We start from the raw sequence: 24,029 nt of genomic DNA, 5'->3' as shown, positions 1-24,029 counted from the left end.
ATCAGGCATGTAATTTGCTATAAACTATACTCTTTTTATTTGCTAACTGGACAGTTTAAGATAATGTAGTGTCAATATTATATCCTTATTTATCACATGATTAAGGTATTTAATTCAACATTCTACCTTATCGTTTGCTGTCTCCAGAACATGTCATATGTGTGTCGGGTTTTGACAGCTCTATTTGGGATGCAGGGGGCAACCCAGTCCTAACCAGTGCTGTAATGGTGTGGCTTCTTGGCACACACTGTATCCAGCAGTGGGAAGGAGCAGACTGGAGGTCAGCTCTTGTGCTGCCTGGTGGAGCTTACCTGCTCTATCAGGCACTCCAACTGGATCTGATGCAAGTGAGATGACACAGGCTCTCCTTAGTCTCAGGGTGTCATGGAATGCTTTATGGCACTTTTGCAACACCCTTGGCTGCTGCAGTGATTGCTGTGCTGGTGCTAGAGGAGAGTGGGATTGTGCAGTAAGTTCCTATGGACATGTTCTAATTTTAGCTATAGGGCAGGAGGTTTGGTCTAGAGGATAGCGCCTCCGTTAGCCCGAAGATAACATCTGAAGGTTGCCAGTTTGAGGCCACCGGCAGCTCCGTGAATGGTGAGACCTTGAAGCAGCTGACAAGCTGAGCTGAGTTATTCCACCTGATTTTGGTGTAAGCGAAGAAGTGTCTTGGCTGCCCTTCAAGTGAGAGATGAAGGAGCTGCTTGTCAGCCAGCATGGAAGGCAACTGGGGGCCAGAAGTGATACCAGGCCGTGAAAGATCCGCCTGAAATGTTGTGCGGTTCTTGAAAGACAGAACCTTTCTGTTATTGTAAAAATCCCCTTGGGTGTTTAGAGATAACCTGCCTATGTGAACCGCCTTGAATAAAGTCAGAGGAGTAATCCGATGAACAGAAAGGCAATATATAAATACCAGTATTATTATTATTATTATTCCTTGGCGTGCCCCTTCACAACTACCACCACTTTCCTTCAAGATTGGTCTCTAAAGGCCTGACCCTATTATCCCATTCTACCTCTAATATACCATTCTACCTCTAAAAGGGCTCAGGAAAGCACACTTGGGTCTTTCTTTTCTTTAGTCTTACAACCATGGTAGATTAGTGGTTTTGAGCTAGAGCAATCAAGCCCCATGGAAGTTTCTGCCTCACTTGGATTGGGGTTATGCAAATAGCCTTGATAGTCATCAAACAGAATTCTTGATGTGAATAAACATGAAGGGTGAATTTAATTATTAAAGCAAGTTCCTTGCTTAATACTTAAACAAGGTGCCAGATTTGAGTAAAAATTTCAGCCGTTTTCAACCTGGCTAGTGCTCTCATTTATGTGACAACTTTTTTTTTTTTTTTGGTACCTCCACAAAAGATGAGAGAGATACAGAAGAGAAATATATAATTAAGCACTAACTGTGGCACAACATACTGAAACGCTGAAGACGGGTAGAAAGCAATAAAGCTGTAAGAGACATGTCTGCTAAGTAAAATAATTTTTAATATGTGTTATTGCAAGAGAAACAAATTAATGTTTTAATTCTTATACAATTCCTTGGGGAAAAAAAAATAACTAATGCTGGTTTTACTTACCAGGGATTTAGAACATAATGGCTCCCACAAGCATGTTAAAAGTACATTGTGTGTTCTGTTTCTAGATCTATTAGCTGTGCCCAAGCATCCGTATGCGGCCATGGAGAACTGGGGACTAAGTGTTTTTGTGGAGCAGAGGATACTTCTGGATCCCAGCATTTCTTCCATATCATACTTACTTGATGTCACCATGGTCATTGTACATGAGCTTTGCCATCAGGTAGGAGACAAACCTGTAACTTGTGAGCAGGCAACATACAACTGTAAAATAAATAAAGCATTTTTTTCCTTGGTGAATATTCTCTCAGGAAAATAACGCAGGCCAACACACATTTTGCTTCCTTAAACATTACACCAATTCCTGGGTATATTTGGGGTGCCGATTCAAAAAATGGCATCCGTTTTGCCCTATCACATCTAGATTTGGAGATATAGTATAGCCTCTTTAGTGAATGGTTCAAGCAGCTTCCTCATGAGGAAGCCATGGTGTAGGCTTCCTCATGAGGAAGCTGCTTGAACCATTCACTAATGAGGCTATACTATATCTCCAAATCTAGATGTGATAGGGCAAAACAGATGCCATTTTTGGAATCAGCACCCCAAATTCATATTAAACCACCATGAAGTTTAGGAAAAACTTTTCTGACCCTCAGTTTTGTAGGCCTGTGTAATCAGAGAAGCTTGTTTTTGTTGTAGTGGCATTCATAGGCTGAAATTGGGGAAACTGTTAATGACAGACATAAGTGATTAAAGTTTAATAAACTTCTTAATGATGATAATAATAAGCAGTTCTCCAAATTTTATGAACCAGGTATTTAATCAATATTATTAAGTTTTTCCTCCTTTGGTGTGGTTGTAATGGTTCTTTGTTTTTATATAGTTAAGCACAGTGATGGTCTCTGGGAATGATTTATTATAGCACGGTAACAGTTTCAAGCTGGGTTTCATGTTCTTGTCAAAATTTGCATTGGCTGAAATCAATTTGTTAGTCCCTCTTCTCTCTACACACAAACTTTGAAAGCAGTTTAAAAAAAAAATGTTTCTGCCACTGGTCTATTCATAAATGATGAATTTCATACTTCTGTGTGTACTGAATTTCTTAAACATACTGGGAAACTTTTCACTAAACTTATTTTACTTTTACTTCACATTATTTCCCCTCTATCTTCTTACTTTGATCTAAATATATTATAAGATTTTTATACGAGTATGAGCTGGATGCAAATGTTGGAAACAATGCATTACAAGGAGTAGAAACACATTTTCCCCTAATGAAACTAATATCATAAAATGTAGCTTGAATCAAATGCTACTCTGTGATCTCGCATTTGTGAGGTTACAAGTGACACACAACCCAATCCTATCCATGCTTTCCTGGGAGTAAGCCCCGTTGACTACAGTGGGACTTACTTCAGAGTAGACATGCCTAGGATTGGGCTGTGACTTATTAACAAAGAAAATATGTTACACTTTCCCAGATTGTGAAATAACTCTGGTACAGAGGTATCTGTAGGCCAATCTACAGATAAGAACATAAGAACAGCCCCACTGGATCAGGCCATAGGCCCATGTAGTCCAGCTTCCTGTATCTCACAGCGGCCCACCAAATGCCCCAGGGAGCACACCAGATAACAAGAGACCTCATCCTGGTGCCCTCCCCTGCATCTGGCATTCTGACATAACCCATTTCTAAAATCAGGAGGTTGCGCATACACATCATGGCTTGTACCCCATAATGGATTTTTCCTCCAGAAACTTGTCCAATCCCCTTTTAATACCTTAGTCAAGAGATCTGCAACTTCATTCTTCAATTCCTTAATAACCCTTGGGTGGATGCCATCAGGGCCCGGTGACTTATTGATCTTTAATTTATCAATGACGTCTGAAACATCTTCTCTTTTAACCTCTATCTGACTTAACTCCTCGGTTAGGAGGGGCCGTTCGGGCAGCGGTATCTGCCCGAGGTCTTCTGCCGTGAAGACAGATGCAAAGAACTCATTTAATTTCTCTGCCAGATGATGGGTATACTCATGATGTGGGCAAAAACTATAGGCCCCTTTTATTTCTGTGTATTTCTATGTATTATTATTACATGTGGTACTTCAAATGCTTAGCATTGACTGAGTTATACTGTACTTTGATAAATATCCCACTCCTTTTGCACATGTACTTGATAGCTGAATCTCTTTCATGCTGCTATAAACCCACAATGTAAACTTCATATAAAATTTGAGACCAGTTCCTTAATCAGTAGATCATAAGTACACTAAACAGTGGAATATTTTTTTTCCTGATGAATAGATCCTTTCATTTCTCTGGCATTATTTTATGTAATGTTTATATGTTAGAAATTACAGACTAGGATATTTAATTTTCTTGTCAGTGATTTTTTTTAATGTGCAACCTAAAGTTTCTCTATAAAACCAAAACAAATCTGTATCCTCCTCCTTTCATGTATGTTTTAATCTGCTTATTGGAGTTTGATGAGTATATTGACTTGTTCACTCTTTATATTTATATTCGTGTGTGTGTGTGTGTGTGTGTGTGTGTGTATGTTGCACCAACAAGTGGTCGTACTCATTGTCTCCCTCCCCCCCCCCTTTTAGTTTGGTTGATCTGCATTTTGCAATTCAAATTCTCCTCCTCTTCCTTCCTAGCAAAAGTACTGGGTCTGTCCGGCTTTGGAGTGCATCTTCAGTCAAATATACAAGATGTAATCGTCAGGACAGCAGGGGAAGATAACCCTTGCTTTCCAGAATGCAAAATGGCACAGGAGTGTAGGGAGACAGCACAAGAAGCAGGCAATCCCAAACAGAGCCAAAGGAGCAGACACAGGCTCGTTTGTTGCAGAAGCATGTATTGGTAAAGGAGCAGGCAGAAGAGTAGTCAGTCAAACAGTCCAGAAGTCAGGGATGCAGAGAGACACAGTCAGGATTAGCAGTCCAAGTCACAGAACAAACCAGCAGCACGACACGCAGAAACTCCACCACAGCAACCCACATTTGGTGTCTGCTCTTGCCCCCATATATACTGGGGCCAGCCAATCAGAGTAGGGCGACCTCATAGTCACAAGACAGTCGTGACCCACTCTGATTGGCTGTCCAGTGGTACGTTGCACCTCCATTGTCTACGTGACTCTGCACACATCTACCCAGGTCACATGCAGCAGGTGCAGCTGATTACTAATCACACACATATACAGTGCTGCTGTTCCTTTAATTACATTTCATACCAGTCCTGGACATCAAGGCCCCTCCTGCCACATTCTGGCTTACAACAATTCAGGGCCTGGGATACCAAAGGCCTGACAGTAATAATAGACTCTTCTTTTAGCTGACATTTCATTGTGTCACTGGAAAAAGAGTTGGGAGCAAGGTGATGGTTTTTCCCGGGCCAGTCCTATCCCTCCCTGGTGCCACTGAATCCCGAGAGACCAGGGAAGGTGCAACAGGTCTCCTTAGGGTAAGAGAACATCAGTTCCTTACCCCGTGTCGAGTGTGACTGGCACCTGACAAAGGCTGTCCAATTGTCCCACACCTCTACCTATTAAAATTTAGCAAGCAAATATATCTATCTCATAATTACAGATCAATCAGAAGTGCAGCATATAATCAGTAACTGCAATGCGACTAAGAGGAAGTCTTTTCTGTATGTAATGAACTCACAGAGCATTGCATCAGTAGAGGATTAGCACCTTACCTGTTTCAGCTAATCCGTTCCTTAAAAAGAAGTAATGTGATGAAATCTATTCAAGCTGAACAGTGAAAATATTCAGATACAAATACTAGAACTCTTCACTCTTGTTGAGTGTAAATGGTTGGTGATAAAATGTTTTTATTCAGAACACAGTGATCCCCAGAGGCTTGGATCCATTAGGTCACATTTCTCAAAGTTTGCAGTCTATGACTGTAAACACACAACATATATTACAGCCCAATCTTATACTCACTGTGCATTAGAAGAAGCCTTTTCTTCTGCTGTTGCTGGCTGCCATAAAGCAGCAGCAGCAGCCACAAAGGGCGCTCTGTCAGCACACATCCGATGCACTGCTGAGTGTGCTAACTGGATGGCTTGCACTTTCCCGCGCATGTCATTTGTTCTCCTACTCGCTGGAAGTGGCAAATTGCCGGGGAGATGGAAGGGATGGTGGGGAGGTGGAACAGGGACAGAGAGGGTGCGGGGGAGGGCAGATCAGGTACTACAAGGGTGGCAGGGTCAGGATGACGGCACCACCAATATCCTATCCCCCTTCCCTGTGGTGTGGGTCAACACGGACTTGCAACAGCAAAATACTGTAGCTCTCGCAGGTCCAAGTCGACCCCTCCAAGCCACAGAATCTTACTGCTTCCACTTGCCATAGGATGCAGCATTTTCCGTTTTGCTGCCATTACATTGGTTGGGAGGGGGGCAGAATCTGTGGCATTGCTGTGGGGGTGCAGGCAGGCTGCACTGGGTGATGTGCGCAGGGGAGTGACACCACTATGGGCCAAAATGTTTTTAAATCTTGGTATTTTTGGATAACATCATCATATTATATATATCACTCAATGTGTAATTTCATGCAGAATGGAATGAAATAAACCACATTGAAATATCTCTATTGAAAGCTATATCCCAAGAACCAGTGAGGGCGGGGCAATGGTATATCGCCATGCCCACCTGCTGGGGCATTACCCCGCCCACTGCATGGGAGGAGGTCCATCGTGGGGCTGAAGTGCTGGCCTCCTGCAATGGATGATGTGAACCCTAGTGACACCACTGGGCAGAATGAATAAGATTAGGCTAAGGCAAACAGATGTAAATATACCCTAAAATGTATTCTTATACTTTACTCAAATGAGAAGTAATTAATATTGGGAAAAACTGCTGCCCGATTAACTGGGGCGGGGGGGGGGGTCGTTCTTACTTGATCAGTTGTTCGGTCAGGGTTGTAGTCTAAGAAGCAGCACTCACACATGCAGTCTTCCTTCCTTGTCCCCTCCTCCCAGGGCTGTTTCCTAAACTTGGAGCATTTTCTGTTTGGTACCTGGATGATCTCCCATCTAAGTAGTTTATAAGATTAGGGGCATAATCCTAACCAACTTTCCAGCACCGAGGTAAGGGCAATGCAGCTTCAAGGTAAGGGAACAAACATCCCTGTTGCAGTGACCCTTGGGGGAGCAACCAAGCCCCCAGGCTAGGTTACTGGATAAGTGCAGGAAAGAATCAAGGAGCCAAGGAAGAGATGAGAGACAGACTTTTAGATTCAAAGCAGAGAGAGAGAAAAGCTGATTCTACTAGCCTCCTCCTGCGTTTTTATTGTACTTGCAACATTAACAGCTACATTCAGTTCTCAGATAAAGCCACATTAGAATCTCATACAGGGGTGAGAACAATGGGTGCTTCTTCACAGAGTGCTGTATCAGCTATTGTCACACTTCGGCCTGAGAACTAGCATCCCTGTCGGCATGCCGTAATAAGGGAGGGTTTGCCCGTTGCCATATCACCAAGGCTTTCTGTGTGCTTCTACTTAAGCACTTAAAAACACCACACATCCCCTTACGTTAAGGAGGCCTCTGTGACTGCCGCCCAACTGCAGAATGCAACACATGCTCCGCTGGCACAGCTGTGTCAGTGTGGGAAAGCTAGTTAGGATTTGGACCTAGACCTCTTAAATTTAGGCTCCAAATCAAAAGTTTACAGCAGCACCAACATAGTGCATGCTGCAGTCTATGGTGGGCTGTGACCAGATGGCCTGGGAGAGGTACTGTAAGTAAAATCCCCTGATTTATACGGTGCTTAATTCTTCGTTATTCTGTTGCGAGCTGCTGGAGAGCGGACGACGTTCACGCAGCTGGCTGCCCAGCTAATAGCTTGGATTGCCTATCTCCCAAGGTCGGAGCGCACACACTCCCGGCGACAAAGATGACACAAGGCAGAAGTCCTCCACCAAACGCCTCTTTACTATGTACAAGATATTTACAAGAGCAACAGTCCAAACTGTACAAATGGTACACGAATCACTGATCTCACTGACGTAGCCTTCGGCTCAAATCCACTCTGCATCTCCCACACCCCAGCTTGCTTCTGCTGGAATATATATGTGTGGCAGCCAATCAGAGAGCAGTAAAATCTGCAGAGTCACTCTGACTTAGCATGTGCTGCCACACACACACACACACACACACACACACACACACAGGGAGCAGTCACCTGGTCTACATCACCCGATGTTGCACCATCCTTTCTGCTCCCAGGATGCTGTGCTGGCTCAGTCAGGCCAAGGCTTCAGGCCTGCTACTATTCAGCCAGTAAATTACTTAGCAGTCCCGGGGATGAACCCTTGACAGAACTGCAGTTTAAAACAGTTATCCATTTCATTGCCAAGTTCTGGCAACTCCTGCGACGCTGCTGGAACCAACCGTATTGGCCTCTGCCTTTCCATTGGACCATTTCAGCGACGTGGAGAGGGGGGATTTGCTGCATGGGTAACAGCCTATCCTCCATACCTACTTCACCCAGGCTTCGCGCACTGGAGAGGACACTCTGTGCCAGAGCCACCATTCAGAGCGTGACACCATAGTCTTCGGAGACTGAAGGATGCCAACAGTAGTGGCTTTATTTAGTTCTGCGTAACAACCCAGTCCTGCCCTCCAAGATGGAGCGCATGCCACAGATAGAGCGCAGGTAGGCCTTCCTGTCATCTGTGGGTCTCCTCAGACCCACGCCAGCTATGTACCTGTTGTAAGTCTGTTGAGAGAGAGAGTGTGGAGTGGCGTGGGTAAGAGGGAATAGGATCCTGAGGCAAGTCATTGCTACAGGAATCCACCCCTCCCTTCCCTGAACAACCCCTGCTGTCCCCCTTATCGCCCTGAAAAATCCCCCAACCCTCCCTCCTCTCATGGCATGCCCCTGCCATCGACTTACTGGGGACAATGCAGCCCGACTCCATGGCTGAGGGCACATGGGCATGCTGTGTTGTTGATGCTTTCCATTGGTGGCTCTGAATGGCCAGGCAGTGGTGCTGTGTTTGTGCCCTTGCTGGTCTTTTTGTTACAGCAAAACCAAAGTTGAACTGAAGTTTTGCTGTGGTAGAAGGCTCACAGGAGCGAGCTGTCTAAGCCCCTCCAACCTGCTCCCCACCCCTGCCCTCCTCCTCCCCACCCATGAGCCACTCCCTTTGCCAATTTGCCTGGGTTGCTGAGGGCCAGGCTCCTTTGATGGTGGGCATGCAGAATTGCTGCTCAGTTCTGCTGGTACCTCTGCACCTCCCAGCAGTGGTGCAGTTTTTGCAATGGTGCTGCTGCATTTACTTCTACTGTTATAACTGGCGCATAGGATTGGGCCATAGGGGTTCTGTGTCATTCAAAAGTTTGCATATCTCTTCTCTGCTATAAGTTGCTTCAGTAGGTACATCCATACCTATCTTGTTGCTGTCCTAAAAACTTCAGATATTTTAAAGCCCAATCTCATCTGATCTTGGAAGCTAAGCAAGGTCAGGCCTGGTTAGTACTTGGATGGGAGACCGCCAGGGAATACCGGGTGCTGTAGGCTTATACCATAGTCTTTCGAGACTGAAGGTTGCCAACCATATAGCAATGTGCATCATCCTGCTCGATTTCAGTGTAGCCTGTTAGACAGACCCTCTGCTTAGATCACTGGTAGCTCCACTCATACATATTCATGATTTTCAAGCTAGCAGCCATCGTTAAGATCAATTAATCGGTCCTCCTGACAGGACACAAAATTGTGTCCAGTCATTTCTGCATGAAGCCTGATCTGCGGCAAAGCTTAGTGCATATCTTTAGAACTACAGTGTATTTTATAGTAGTGGAAAGAATCTTTCACCACTGATTCATAGGTTAATTATTTCAGTGACCTTCCCTTTTAGCAAGATAAATATATTTTGTCTAAAAATTTCTCTCCTCTAGCTTCCATCTCTGAAACATTGCTTTGTGTAGTAGCATAGGAAGCCTTTTTATAAGCTGAATACTTTCCCACTAGAATGTAGAATGTCTTCCCGTAATTTGTTGCTGTAGCATAAAATAACATGCCTCTCTTGTTTGGCTTGATAGCTTTCTCAGGAGTACCAGTACTGACTGTACATTGATTATTTTAAATGAAAAAGCAATAGTTTGTTCATTTCACTTGCAAACTAGGCTGTAACTGTGGCTCTCATAATCATATGAGCTTTAACTGATGTATTAAGTATGTAGCAGTTTGCATATGGGTTTAACAATCATTCTAAGAAAAATAAAGTATTCTTTGTTTTCAGATGAGTCATTCTCAACAGGGCCATGTGGCCAGGGGGTGCTTTTGCACGTTTGAAGAGACGAAAAACTGAAAAATAATATATGGTTTTATGTTTATCTGATCAGGTTGTATCCTTGTTTGACAGGGGGGAGGGGGGCAAAAAAAAGGTTGAGAATCATTGTTAGATTAGATCATTGTTTCTCAGCCAGTGGTATGGGTACCACCAGGTGTACTTGAGCTCGTGTCCGGTGGTACATGTGGGGCCTCGGGACACCTGCCACCCGTCAGTGGGACCAGAAACGTGACACAACAAACAGTGGTAGGAGGCTTGGCTTGGCCTCCTAACCCAGAAGTAACTGGTGATGATGTCATTGGTGGTACTTCGAATTGGTGGACCATGTGAGGTGGTATGGCAGAGGACAAATAGTGAGAAACACTGCTTCTCCAGTGGGATCTCCATGTCCGTCTTAGTCCTTACAAGTGGCAGGCCAGAGTCTTTTGGTCATCCTGAGGGGAGGGGCTGCCTGGACTCCCCAGACTGGCCTAGCCTTTTGGCGAAGCAGGACAGAGCTGGGTTCAGCTCTGCTGAACCCCTCCCACTGCAGAAGCTAAGAGGGTATTTTATTCTTCTTTTTACCTTTTCCCTAACTCTCCAGCCTTCCAGTAGGCAAGAACGGATGCTGTCCTTTTAAGAAAGTTTTCCTTTGTTTAACCAGCAGCCCGCCTGGAGGCTCCTGCTTTAGAGCAAGGCAGCAACTCTGCTCTTGAATTTTGCGCCTTTCCGCGCTGGAGCTCCGTGCCCCTGCTGAGAGGCAGCAGCTAACCAAGCCCGTTTTCAGGGCTGCCCTCACTTGACCCAGGGCAGCCATTTTAATGGCTGCAGCCACGCAACGCGGGAGCACCCGGGCTGCCCTCATCTGACCCCAGGGCAGCCCTCCCCCTCCCAGCAGCCCTCACCCAGCACCCGCTCCCGTGTCGCCAGCCGCTTGCCCCCCCACACCTGGCAGGGGTGAGGCAGGCTTGCCCGCGAGTGCTCTGGCTGCAGCCAGCCTCCGGAGCTGCTTTCCCCCAGCAGCAGTGGGGTCGCGGTGCTTCTTCCTCCTCACCCCATTGTTCCAGGGCGCCACACGGTTGGAAGGCGCCATCTTGGATTAGTACCGAAAGAACACGAAGACCAGCCCCCTCCAAGCGGGGCAGGGGCGGCAGCAGGGGCTGTGCAGCCGCTTGAGCCGCCTCCAGCCGTAGCAGGAGAGTGGCGGAGGAGAGGAACACGTGTGGACCGGACCGGACTTTGGAAAAGTGGTGAGCTCCCCCTGAACTGGCGGGCATCTCCCCCCACACATAGCCACCTCCAACAAGGCCCCTGATGCGCACACTCCCCGCGTGGTTCTCAGCGACTGCGGAGAGTTCTCCAGTGCCATCCAAGGCATGGTCTAGGCCACTGTCAACGCTGCCATGGAGGCACACCAGCAACCACAGGGGGGCACCCCAGAGTACCCACCCTTAGGGCTCCCAGCTTCCACCCCAGAGGAGGAGGAAGAGGAGGAGGATGAAGATGAACCCACACTCCCCCCCTCCAAGAGGTGCCAGACGTCATCCATGCGCAGTGCCACCCCCGAACACACCCACCTCCAGGAGCAGGATCAGGGCGAAGGGAGCTCCCACGCCTCATCTGCGGAGGAGGGCGTAATATCGGGGGACGAGGTCGAGACACACAAGCCCCACCTCTTCTACCCTGAGCAGTTTAAAAAGCTAATCTCAGGGGTGCTTCAGGTGCTAGACCTGCAGTCCAAGCACCCCGAGGATACCAGGCCCAAGGCCAAGTGGGGGTCCCCAACAGTCTTCCCAAACCAGCAGGAAACCCCCCAAAAGGAGTGGAATAACCCAAATATGGGCAGGGACCCCAGCAAGCCTTCCACCAGGTTCTACAACCTTCCCCCAGAGGTCATGGCTCGCCTCAAGTCACCCCTAGCGGATGCCCCAGTAGCAGCACTGGGATCCCCAGCCGTCCTCCCCACAGACAGTGATGGTCTCCCAAGGGACCCCACAGACAAGAAGGTAGAACTAGCCACCAGGAGGGGATTTGAGGCCTCCTCCAATCCGCTGCGGGCCTCCGTTTCCCTCTGCTCCAGAGCGTTGGTCCTTTGGCTTCAGCTGTTCAGTGAGACCCATAAGCTAGGCTCCAGGGCTCGCTTGGATATCAGAAAGATGGCCTCTGCTGCCGCCTTTGTAGCAGACGCAACAACAGATGCCCTGCAGTTCTCGGCCAGGACCATGGCCACAGGAGTTGCAACGCGCCGCAACACCTGGCTGTGTAGCTGGGACGTGGATGCAACCTCACACACCAGGGTCTCCAGACTCCCCTTCCAGGGAGCCAGTTTGTTCAGGGACACCCTGGACCCACTACTGGTGGAGTCCAGGGGAAAGAAGAGGGTACTGCCCACCAGGGAGAGGAACCCAAGGCCTGCCCAGCAGTCCCAGCGCCGGCCCTTTCGACCGTCAAGGAGCTGTCAGCCCATTACCTCATCCTCGGCGGCCCCTTTCAGAAGTCAAAGATCCGTCTGGCACCCAAGACGGCCAGCCCACAAGCCCAGAGGACAGCAGCCCCAGCGCTTTGGCGTCTCAATGACGACCAACCATCCTTGTCCCACATCATCGGCGGAAGGCTGCAACACTTCGCAGACAGATGGGACGAGGTGACCACTGACCAGTGGGTGCAGGACATCATCTGCTGGGGGTATTCGCTGGAACTCCGTGTGACTCCCCCCAACTGGTTCCTACGGGTCCCCAGACCCAAGTGCCCGCTAAAGCACGGCAAGACACTCGAGGCAATCCAACACCTCCTACAGGTCGGGGCCATCGAACCAGTTCCAAGGGAGCAGCGGGGGGCCGGGGTGTACTCTGACCTCTTCACAGTGCCCAAGAGATCCGGCGGCACCAGAGCCATCCTCGACCTCAAGTGGCTCAGCAGTTGGATGCGTCAACAGAAATTCGAGATGGAGACCCTATGCTTCATCCTGATGTCCATCAGAAGGCACAGCTACATGACCTCACTGGACCTCCAGGAGGCGTACCTGCACTCGCCCATATTGCCCGCCCACCACTGCTACCTCAGGTTCTACTACCAGAACCCAGCGCCATCAGCATAAGGCACTCCCTTTCGGCCTATCCTCAGCACCAAGGGACTTCACCAAAATCCTCATTGTGCTGATTGCACACTTGCGCACAAGGGGCGTGGCCGCCTTTCCGTACCTGGATGACGTCCTTCTGCGATCTGCCTCACCAAAGGAGGGCGCCCTACACCAGACCAGCCAATGTCTCCGGAACCACGGGTTCCTCATCAGCTTGGAGAAGAGTCACCTGACACCCTCACAGACCATAGAACACCTGGGAGCAATCATCGACACCTCCCAGTTCAAAGTTGTCCTGTCCCCAGAAAGGCAGGCCAGGACTGCAAATGTGATCAACGCTTTCCTCCGCTCCCCCAGACCAGACGTACTGATGTTGGCCTGTCTCCTGGGCATGCTGACCTCCTGCCAGGACATCATCCCCTGGGCATCATACAGGGCACGGTCCCTCCAGCGCCTGCTGCTGCCCTTCCAGGACTTCATCGTCTCCAAAAGGAGCAAGCTTATCAGACTGGACCCCCTCACTCTCAAGGACCTTCGATGGTGGACGCAGCCACACACGTTGGATCAGGGCTTGCCCATCCAGATATACCACAGAGCCGTCCTGTTCATGCGAGTCTCCAGGGATGGGGGGCCCACACTCCTGAGGAGGTAGCCCAGGGCCGCTGGTCCCCAAGCGAGAGGACGGCTCCCATCAACCTGCTAGAGCTGAGGACCATTCGTCTAGCCCTGCTGGCTCTCCCCCGACTCAGGGGTCAGGACATACTAGTGTACACCGACAACATCGTGGCAAGGGCCTACATAAACCATCAAGGGGTCACCAGGTCGGCAGCCCTGCAGGAGGAGGCACACAGGCTGAAGCTGTGGGCAGAAAAGAACCTCACCTCCATCAGAGCCAAGCACATCGCTGGGCTGGAAAACACAGCAGCAGACTGGCTGAGTCGCCAGGACCTTGACCATTCAGAATGGAGGCTTCACCCACAGGTCTTCCAATGGATCAACCGCCAGTTCAGTCCGATGACCATAGACCTGTTCGCCAGCAACCACAACCACCAGCTGCTGAGGTTCTTCTCCCGGGGAGACTCTGGCCTGCCTACCTGAGAGGGAGGAGCTACCCACTTGTTAGGACTAATCCGGACATGGAGACCACTGAGAAGGGGGATTCACAGTAAGTACAAATCTCCCCGTTTAGATGATGCGCATGTTTGTCATAGAAGGCCCCATCTTTGAAAAGGCATTCCCTCCTGGCTGAGGGGAGGAATACCTCTCCTAAGAAGATGCATGTTCTGAGTGTATTTGTAAGGACTCAGATGAGAAATAATTAACATAAGGGAAAAAAAAAACTGCTGCCCATTTAATTGGGGGAACGTTCTTAGTTGATTGGTTTGGTAAAGATTGTAGTCTAAAAAGTGGCACTCATACAAGCCATCTTCCTTGTTCCCTCCTCCCAGGGCACCTGCCTGAGCTGTCTGAACCACATGGAGGTAGTTTCTGCTAATGGCATTCCACTCAAGGAAGCCGCCTCCATGATTTTTTTAGGGGTTTTCCACATCCACCGCAGCACCCACATTCCACACTATTTCCAAAGATCCCTTGACCTTCAGAAGTAGCTTTTTATGTGGTTTAGGAAGCTGCCTAGGAGGGGAAGAAGATAGTTGGTGCATGTCCTGTTATGCTCATTCTCCTTAGGGCACAAGCGTTGTTGGCTGAAACCTCTCAAAATGCTGCTTCCTTTAGTGCTGTTTCATTACAACACTGTGCGCCTGGGTGTGACTGCAACTTTTGCAGCCCATGAGAGCTGTATGTTCTACCTAGTGTAGACTAATCAGTCCCAGTTTCCTGTCTTATCCTTAATCTGTAGTGCTGTTTCACATGATTGCAGGAACATGTCCTTACTATGAAAGTTATTAATGTACTTATAGTTAAAGAGGAACTGGCAAACCAGCCATAAACAATTAATGGTTAGGAACATAATCATAAACAAGCATTACTGCAGCGATGGACTAAAGTTTCTACAGATGTTGTTACAGTCATCAGTATACCAAATTCCAAGCATTTATTTGCTGTTTTATATGTGATTAAGTATTATACAGATGTGCTACACCAGTGCCAGTTTTAGGAAATGGGTTGGTATTTATTTGAGGGGTACTGCCAGATATATTTTGTATTGATTGTTTTTGTTTTATATTGCTGATTTATAATGGTTTAATTATTAAAATTATGTATGCATGTTTTATTATTGTGAACCTCCTTGGTTGTCCATAGAAAGACCTCTTTAAGTATTTTTTTTATAATTAAAAATCAACAACAAAATGAACCTTGTAATTTTTTGGTGGTGGGACTGATGTTTGGGAAGGCTTAGTTAGGTTGAAGGATGGAGATAAATGCTTCAATCTTACCTGCATTCACTTGACAGAAGAGCCTGATGAATTCAGTGACACTTGCTTCTGAGTAGTCATGAACCAAACAGGAATATTATAAAAGTATAAAAGCATAAGTCTCCTCTGCTCAGTTGGCTAGGTTTAAGTCCATATCCCTAGAATGGGACTGAATACACACCTGGGTATGAATTGCATAAGGTAGTGAATGGTAGCTGTTTTAGCTATAGTAGTAGGATTCATTTGCAGTCCAAGTGAGATAGCAAGAAGCTTGTGTTAAAAAAAAAAAGAGATGCTAATAGCATCAAAGATCTGAGTGTCATTCAACATAAATTGTTTGAGAGTGATATGAATAATAAATTGACAATACCTTTCATTATTTCAAAGTCAATTGTTTTCCCTTATTGTTTTGGAATACAAATTATATTTGTGTTTTGAAATCGCATAAGTACAAGAGAGCACTTTTCAGAATTGCATATAATAATTCTGCTACTTTCCCCCATAGTTTAGATCCACTGATTTGTTGCATTCCCACCCCCCCTTGCTATTTCTCTTCCTCCTCCTTTTTGGACTCATCCTCACAGTATTTCTCACTTTACTCTTGGTGAATAGAATCACAGAAAATTATATTCTAGGGTGTTGTGTATTTTTTTGCACTGAAGAAACAGCTTCCTCCTGCAAAAGGACTTCTTGTAGAGACACATGCTTACTTCTGAAGGTGGAACTCTCCTTTTGCAGCAGAAGGAAACCTTAGGATACATCCCTGAGAGCACTTAACGCAGCTCCAGGGAAGTCACATAATGGAGAGAAAGGAGGAGAGAATAGTCTAGAAAATGACACACCTCTTCTATGGTAAGGCCACACGTGGAGTATTGTGTCCAGTTCTGGTCGCCGCATCTCAAAAAAGACATAGTGGAAATGGAAAAAGTGCAAAAGAGAGCGACTAAGATGATTACTGGTCTGGGGCACCTTCCTTATGAGGAAAGGCTATGGCGTTTGGGCCTCTTCAGCCTAGAAAAGAGGCGCCTGAGGGGGGACATGATTGAGACATACAAATTTATGCAGGGGATGGACAAAGTGGATAGGGAGATGCTCTTTACACTCTCACATAACACCAGAATCAGGGGACATCCACTAAAATTGAGTGTTGGGAGAGTTAGAACAGACAAAAGAAAATATTTCTTTACTCCGTGTGTGGTTGGTCTGTGGAACTCTTTGCCATGGGATGTGGTGACGGCATCTGACCTGGACGCCTTTAAAAGGGATTGGACAAGTTTCTGGAGGAAAAATTCATTACGGGGTACAAGCCATGATGTGTATGCGCAACCTTCTGATTTTAGAAATGGGTTATGTCAGAAGGCCAGATGCTAGGGAGGGAACTAGGATGCAGGTCTTCTTGTTATCTGGTGTGCTCCCTGGGGCATTTGGTGGGCCGCTGTGAGATACAGGAAGCTGGACTAGATGGGCCGATGGCCTGATCCAGTGGGGCTGTTCTTATGTTCTTATGTCTCTCAAGCTATAAGAGCTCACACCTCAGTTAATATGTGTGCACAACTTTATGTAGTAACAGCCCACTCATTCGTCCCCTTGCCCTGTGCAGCACCTTGCTGTGTACCCCAGCAGCCACAGTGGGGCAACTTGAACTCACACAAGCTCAATCACTGGGACAAGTCTGTGTTGGTCTGTGTCAACAGATCATTCCCAGGAAGGGTGGGATAGGAGGTGGCACACAAGGAAATTCAGTAGAGGCTGTCTGTGATGTTCTAAGACCTAAAACCTATAAGTAACTTCAGGCAAATTCCTTATTAAAATGTTGAGTAACACTGAATTAACTGATGGGAGTTAATTCACCACCAGTGATGGTGCAGTGATTCTGGATCAATAGTTGTGGAAACATTTAGTAGTAGAATGTGAATAAACAACACTTTAAAATATTGTTTCGTGGAACTTCTCTTTCAGTGGTTCGGTGACCTTGTGACTCCAGTATGGTGGGAAGATGTATGGCTGAAGGAAGGCTTTGCTCACTACTTCGAATTTGTTGGAACAGATTATCTCTATCCAGGCTGGAATATGGTAAGCCTTTGTTTTTTCTTACTTTGTAAGGTTGTTTTCCTCTTATATGCCTGGAAGCTTAATGTTGGAGCACCTGCTTTGCATGTTGAAATCCAGCTCCTAGTATCTCCCAATAGAAAGCTCTTGCACAACAGGCCTTTGAAAGAGTTCTGCTTCAAACCACAGGCAGCCATTGCCTACCCAATAAATAGTTTTGGGGAAGGGAGACCAATTGTCTGATTCACTATAAGGCAGCATATGTCTGTAGCATGTTATCAGGAAGTCCTGAACAATGCCAAGTGGTGTGTGCAAGTATCAATTTAGCACTGCAAAATTAGTCAGTGTGAAATCAGGACGCAGTGTTCCAAAAGTCTAATCTGTCTTTTACTACAAGAGTATTAAGGCTATACCTGTGATAAACTAATGGTAAATAAATAAATTTTGATACCTGTGATAAACTAACAGCCCAGTTCAAAACACTTTTGCAACATCCAAGCGTTGCATACATGCCATAAGGCACATTTGTGCTGACTTGAGAGTTGTCAGTGCCAACACAAAAATGTACACCAGCCTGCTGCCACTGGATCCAGTTCTTGCGCCAGGTGGCACAGAGGTGGAGGTGGGTGGCAGGAGGGTAGTGTGCAGGCAGGAAGGGAACATTTCTGGGGGTAGGGTTGAAAAGGGAGGATCTGGCCCAGGTGGGGGGGGGGTGAGATTAGCAGCGGTAGTGCACACCACACCTTAACCACCACTGCTGGGCCAGAGAGCCCTACATGGTCTTCTCAGGTGTGTGCCAGCTGGCACTGATCCTAGTAGCTCCATAGAGCAGGCTGGGGCATTATTTGGGGTAAGGGCTAAAATAACTTGCTCCTAACCTGTGTGGGATACAGCGCAGGCCATGTTGCCTGGTTGTTCTGGCGTGGATTGTGCTGTGAAGTTAATATAGCTCTTCAGGGGCCATATTCAGATAGGCATTGAATAGTTAACATCAAGCATTCTTGCAAGTTCTATTGCGCGACCCTTATTCCATCCCCTGCCACCAGCACTGATGCAGGGATGCTGAAATGTATGCTGCATTCTATGTTGGGGTCCACCCAAAGGCAAATGGGAGGTCTTTTTTTAAACATTGCATAAGCTCTGGGGCCACCTATGGGTCTCCACAGACATACAGCACCTCTTTTGGTGTCCGAGGATAGGAAAGGGATAGGTGTTTTTTTTTTTTTTGAAAGAAGGAATTTGGTATGCACCATTGCTGCCGTATCCACCCCCTCCTGCCTCCTTCCTACTCCCCAGTTCCTCCCCTGGAATGCCCTCCCCACACACGATTTCCTTGCACCAGCTTACCTGCTGGTTGCTGGCTGTGGCACAGGCCACCGCTATAAGTGGCACCAGCTCCAAAATGGTGGCTGGCAGTGCGCTGTGCTCAAGGCCCAGCCCATTGTCAGATTCCTAAAGCATTTCATTTCAGTTACCACATTAATATGAACAAATAAAACAACTTCTTTTAAAACCTACTGGAGTTCGGTTGACTCACTGACTCTAGCTTGTTAGTATATGAAATGTGTCATTGGGTATTAAATCAAAGTTTGTAGCTTTTTTCTTGGCAAACATGCTTTACGGTACTATAAGAACAGTTGGACGCAGATGCTACCTGATTTTAAGATAAAATTCTCTTTGTTATTTGAAGATTAATATTCTCTTTGTTAAAGTTTAATTTCTTTTATTTTGTCGTATTTGTATTTTATTAATTATTGCATTAGGAAAAATGCAAAATAAGCCTCTATCAAAGCTGACATATGTCTTAAAAATGTAAATATACTTTATTCACCTAAGCATAGTGATAACATTTTATTATCTTAAGTTTTTTTTTTGTTTTTTTTAACTCATCTTGAATTACAATGAAGTATTTCTAATTATAAATGCAATGAAATCTGGGAGCTCTTGATGATTTTAGCATAGTGAAATGTCATAGATTACATTGGCCATACTCTGGATTTTATCTTTGCTTTACCAGAGTCATTTGTTCTGCTCATAACAGAATAATTTTTTTTCTGTAGAAGCTGCCTTGCAAAAAGAGAGCATATTTGACAACTGCAATTAACCAATTTTAATATTCAGAACTATGTAAATGACATTCCCCTCATGAGTCCTCATATAATGTGCCAATGCAAGGGGAAAAACAAAACCCCTGTTGAATGTTTGATGGGTCAAACTAGGCATGATAGTGAAATTTAGGAAGTGAAAATATGTGGTGATGAAAAAAAATATGTTCAGAAGCCAGGGAGAGGTGGAAGGGGGCATGCAAATGAAGTGGAAGTTTTCTGCACACAGTTCTCTGCCTGGAATGCAGATGGGAATATTAAGGGGGGGTGTACCTTTAAATGAGAAACCCCCCCACACACACAGCCCCCACCATCACCTCCCTTATTTTCTGTGAAATTTGACTGAAGGACTTGAGTCTTGGAAGTCTTAGGCTGCAATCCTATGCACACTTTCCTGGGAGCAAGCAGCATTGAATGCAATATGATTTGCTTCTGAGTAGACATGCATAGGATTGCACAGTAAATGATTGCGCAAGTCACTGGCTTGTGACTCAAAGGACTTTTGCTAAAGTCAACTCACGAGGGCCATGCGCTACGACTCTAAGGTCAAGCTGAGTCAGTAAGGCAGTGATAAGACGTGACTCGTGACTCAAGACTTACCAGCACATCCCTTATAATCAGTGTTTAAACAAAAGAGTTCCACAAACTCTGGTTACTTATTTCCAGGGAGATTCTGCTTGGTTTCCAGATCTTAGCAGATAGGATTGTCCTTTTGAAAAGCTGCTTGTTCTTACTTCAAATTAGAGACCTATATTAGCTTTCAATATAAATGATATGAGTATTGTTTACTAATAATCCGAATCCACCCAGTACTGTAGAATATTAGATATCCTAGTAGGTTATTAGGATGTTAGTTTGTTGTATACTGTGCAGTATACACTGTACACCACACATTGCTGCATTGCTGCCGGATCTGAGATTGTTGTACACAAACCCATTATCATTAGAGTATTGTAAGTGCTCTTCTGCCTTTATTTTTCTCCACTATATCCTTTCAGCTCCTGCCTCTAACATCTCATTTCAGGTTTTGTGCATTTTCACTCTACAGCTGCAAGCTATTATTTACCTGGCAAGACTTTTTCTAGCAGATTTACAGATTCTTCTGGAAAGGCCTTCCATTTGCTTACAATGTAGAAAATGATGACTAGCTTTATTTATTTGCGATTTTGTGATTGTGAACAAGGACATCCCTTGTGTGAGCAGGGGAAAGTGTGTGACTTTGCATCCCCACTTTTGATTTGGCTGTTTCCTGAAAGGCAGAGTCTTTTTCTTGGGTATTTTTAGAGATGAAAATATGCTAGTGTGATTGACTGAAATGATCAACAGCTTAGATATCTGGAAGCCTGATCTTGCAGTAACTCTTCTCTTGCTGTGTCGTCCCCCCCCCTCAGTATTCCCAGGCTTAAAATTCATCACCCCACATGCTTTACTTGTACATTTTCACAAATCACATACAGAGGATTTGGTCTCCTAAAATATAGTCTCCTTCACAGGGTTGTGTGAGTGGAATTATTTGCCCTACTGTTGCCATATGACTTTTCTAAAAACTAGTTTGCATATTGTTCTAAATTCATACCACCAATATTGTGAGTATGTACATAAGTACAGACACACACACAGGGTTCTATAAGGTATATAAGGCATCCCTATCTCCCCCATCTCTGTATTTCTTACCGTTTAAAAAATATCTAGTAATAGAGAAAGTACATTGGAATCTGGCATAGCCAGACTTTATTGACAGATCTTTATGGAACCTACTTCTGGGTAGGTGAAGCTGGCATGTTCTCTGTCCTTGAATGTCTCTGTTAGTAGAACATAATGGAGAAGACTATGACAAAAGCCATTGCTGGTGAGTGATTCCCCTTTTCATCCATAAAATACCAAGTGTCAAATGCTTTAGCAGTCACTACCTCACTCAGTGCTGAGAAAGCATTTCGCAGGGCTCAGTGGCCTTCTCCCTTTCTTTCACTTTATAAGAATTTGGCTTTGCTGACAAGTTTATTGAATGAGTCAAGGCAGAGTACATCAGTGATGGCAGTTGCATTGAATTCTCATCCTTTCTTGGTAGCCCCCCCCCCTTGTTAGAAGGCTTCTGTGTCTCTCCCATATTTGTCTCTCTTTTAAAAAACATGACATGATCATAGTTTCAGGAGATACATGTTTTAATCAAATGCCTCTAACACATATCTCAAGCAAGTATGAACATGATTTTTTTTCTTTTTCTTTTTTTTAAGAAACAAGTATCAGAAAGACAGAGTATCCTTCCCCTAAAATAAACCCACCAAGGGAGGAGAAAAAATTCAGTACAGCTGCCATCCCTGACCTGGCATACTTGACTTTGACTCATCCAATAACATTGCCAGGAAAACTGAAGTACAGGGCTCCAGCGATCATGCAAATGTCCTTCATCTTTCCCTAAGTGATCCATCACACAACAGAACTTCATGCTCTAGATGATTCTGTCATTTCTTCTGGAAACTGAAACTAGCCTAACTCTGAAATATCTGCTATCACCATTTCCCTTTTTTAAAAAACTTGCGCTTGGCAGACTTGTTTAAGCATAAAAATAAATATTAATGGAATGTCATTAAACTAAAGTTCATTGAACTAAATACGCAGAGCATCTCAGAGTGCACAGCCCAAGACCCAGGTGAATGGTCTCAATTGCCAATCTTCTTCATAGGAAGGATTAAAATAATAATAAAAAAATGAAGGCTCTGATTAGTCTTTTGACTCAAACAGCCTGCTGAAACATTTATCTCCTTCAGTAAAATGTTCTGACACTTTTTAAAACTCACGAGACAGATCAGAATAAGAAGTATTAAAAGTTCTGGAAGTAGATTTTACTACATAGACTACCTTGATTTATTTCATTATTATTTTGCCATATTATATTGGAGCTGTAGCCAGCTTCCTTCTAGCCCAGTCTAAATATCATGCTGTCTCAACACTGGGGTGGGAGTGAGGGAACAGCTTCATTTTTTTCAGTTCCCTTTCAAAAGTCCTCTTTCATCATCTCTCTGTTCTTGACTAAGGATCAAGAATAATCAATGTTACCAAATAATCAATCTAAAAAGGAAACTTTAAATTAATACCACATGGAGCTTGACATCTTCCCTTAGTAACCATGGATTGAAATAAATCTCTAATATTGCTTGTGCTATGCTAACCATAGAAGAAAGAACAAAGTCATTTACAATTAAATATGACAAAAAACATATTGGGAAACTCATAGATGTCCAATTGCTGACCCAATGAAAACACATTTCATTGTGTTCATGTCTTGCAGCTGTGAAAGTTTTTGGGAAGAAATTCCAGACCTCCTTTCCCTAGTATCAGTGTATACTATTTAAAATTTATTTTTCTTTTGCCCCATCTTCCGTTATAGCTCTTTACTATTGGGTGCTATCTTCATCTTCTCTAAAGGTGGATGTGAAGCACAGCTGAGATATGGAGGATAATGAACTTCATACAAGTGCTCCTATCTTTGCACAGCTCACTAATAGGTTTGGGGAGTCAACAAATAAATAGTCCCATTTCAGATTCATCGATGACATACATCAACTTGGAAGGTGGCTAATAGATGATACTGTAATGGGAAACCATGGAAATGCATAGGGGAAATTTAGTCTTTTATGTAAAAAAAATTGCAGTACAGAGTTTCTGAATATTAAACCTTTATTTGTGAACATGCAGCCTACTAATGAGTCACATTCCTTGTTCAGTCCTACAGCCATTATGTGCACAGATATATAATTTTTAGCAGACAGTACACACAACCCTTTCCTGTTTCTAATGTCTGCTAAAAACTAGCTATATTGTAAGAGATATAACCATACATTTTTGTCATGAACATGTTGTGGAGAATGGAATGACCTTATTAAAAATTATTAGGGACAGTCTAAAATGTTAAAAACGAAGTAAAACACATATAAACCACCTATGTGACAGTGATTACACTTGTTAAATATGCTTTAAAATTGATTAAAATGTTAATTTAAAAAAAAACACATAACACAACTTAAATCAATTTTTATTTTTGGATAACACCAACATCCCCGAAATAATAAAACCTTTTTAGGTTACCGCTAAATTCACACAGGTCTCTGACGCTGTGAACCATATGAATGGCTCTCCCAGAACAAAGACTTTCCTTTAACTCACAGCCCTTTGATCTCTTATGTATACTGATTATCAGTTATGACTTACATTGTGCTATTCCCTTTGTTCTACTGTTGGATACAATCCAGTTTCTCTTCCACTGTTGTATTTGTTTGTCCTGCTACTTCATATCATGTTTTAGAAACTATTTTTCATATGGCTGGTTCAAGTATTGTATTATTGTCATGCTAACTATCTTAAGTCTTTGTTTATGTCTCAATAAGCATCATAAAACCAAGAGCAGTGACTCCCAAATTGCATTATCCTTATCATGATATATATATAGATTAAACTTTCATGCAGCTTGAAAAATATGGAATAGGCTGATGGCATGGGTAACACAAAACAAGGAACTTCCCATCCATGGGACAGTCTAGCAAAGAAATGACT

At 44.8% G+C, this 24,029-nt stretch overlaps 1 protein-coding gene across 1 annotated transcript in view; it reads left to right on the top strand.

Moving 5' to 3' along the window:
• TRHDE (thyrotropin releasing hormone degrading enzyme) overlaps nucleotides 1-24,029 on the top strand; it is a 253,931-nt gene that overhangs the window by 135,449 nt on the left and 94,453 nt on the right. Inside the window, exons 4-5 of the mRNA XM_066634507.1 lie at nucleotides 1,652-1,806; nucleotides 17,284-17,397. Of these exons, the coding sequence (XP_066490604.1) occupies nucleotides 1,652-1,806; nucleotides 17,284-17,397 (269 nt within the window). The remainder of the gene's footprint in view (nucleotides 1-1,651; nucleotides 1,807-17,283; nucleotides 17,398-24,029) is intronic.

The sequence above is a fragment of the Tiliqua scincoides genome, chromosome 7 (genome assembly GCF_035046505.1).
Source record: "Tiliqua scincoides isolate rTilSci1 chromosome 7, rTilSci1.hap2, whole genome shotgun sequence".
NCBI lineage: Eukaryota > Metazoa > Chordata > Lepidosauria > Squamata > Scincidae > Tiliqua > Tiliqua scincoides.
The sequence above is the reverse complement of the archived record's forward strand: the minus strand, read 5'-3'. Positions and strand labels throughout refer to the sequence as shown.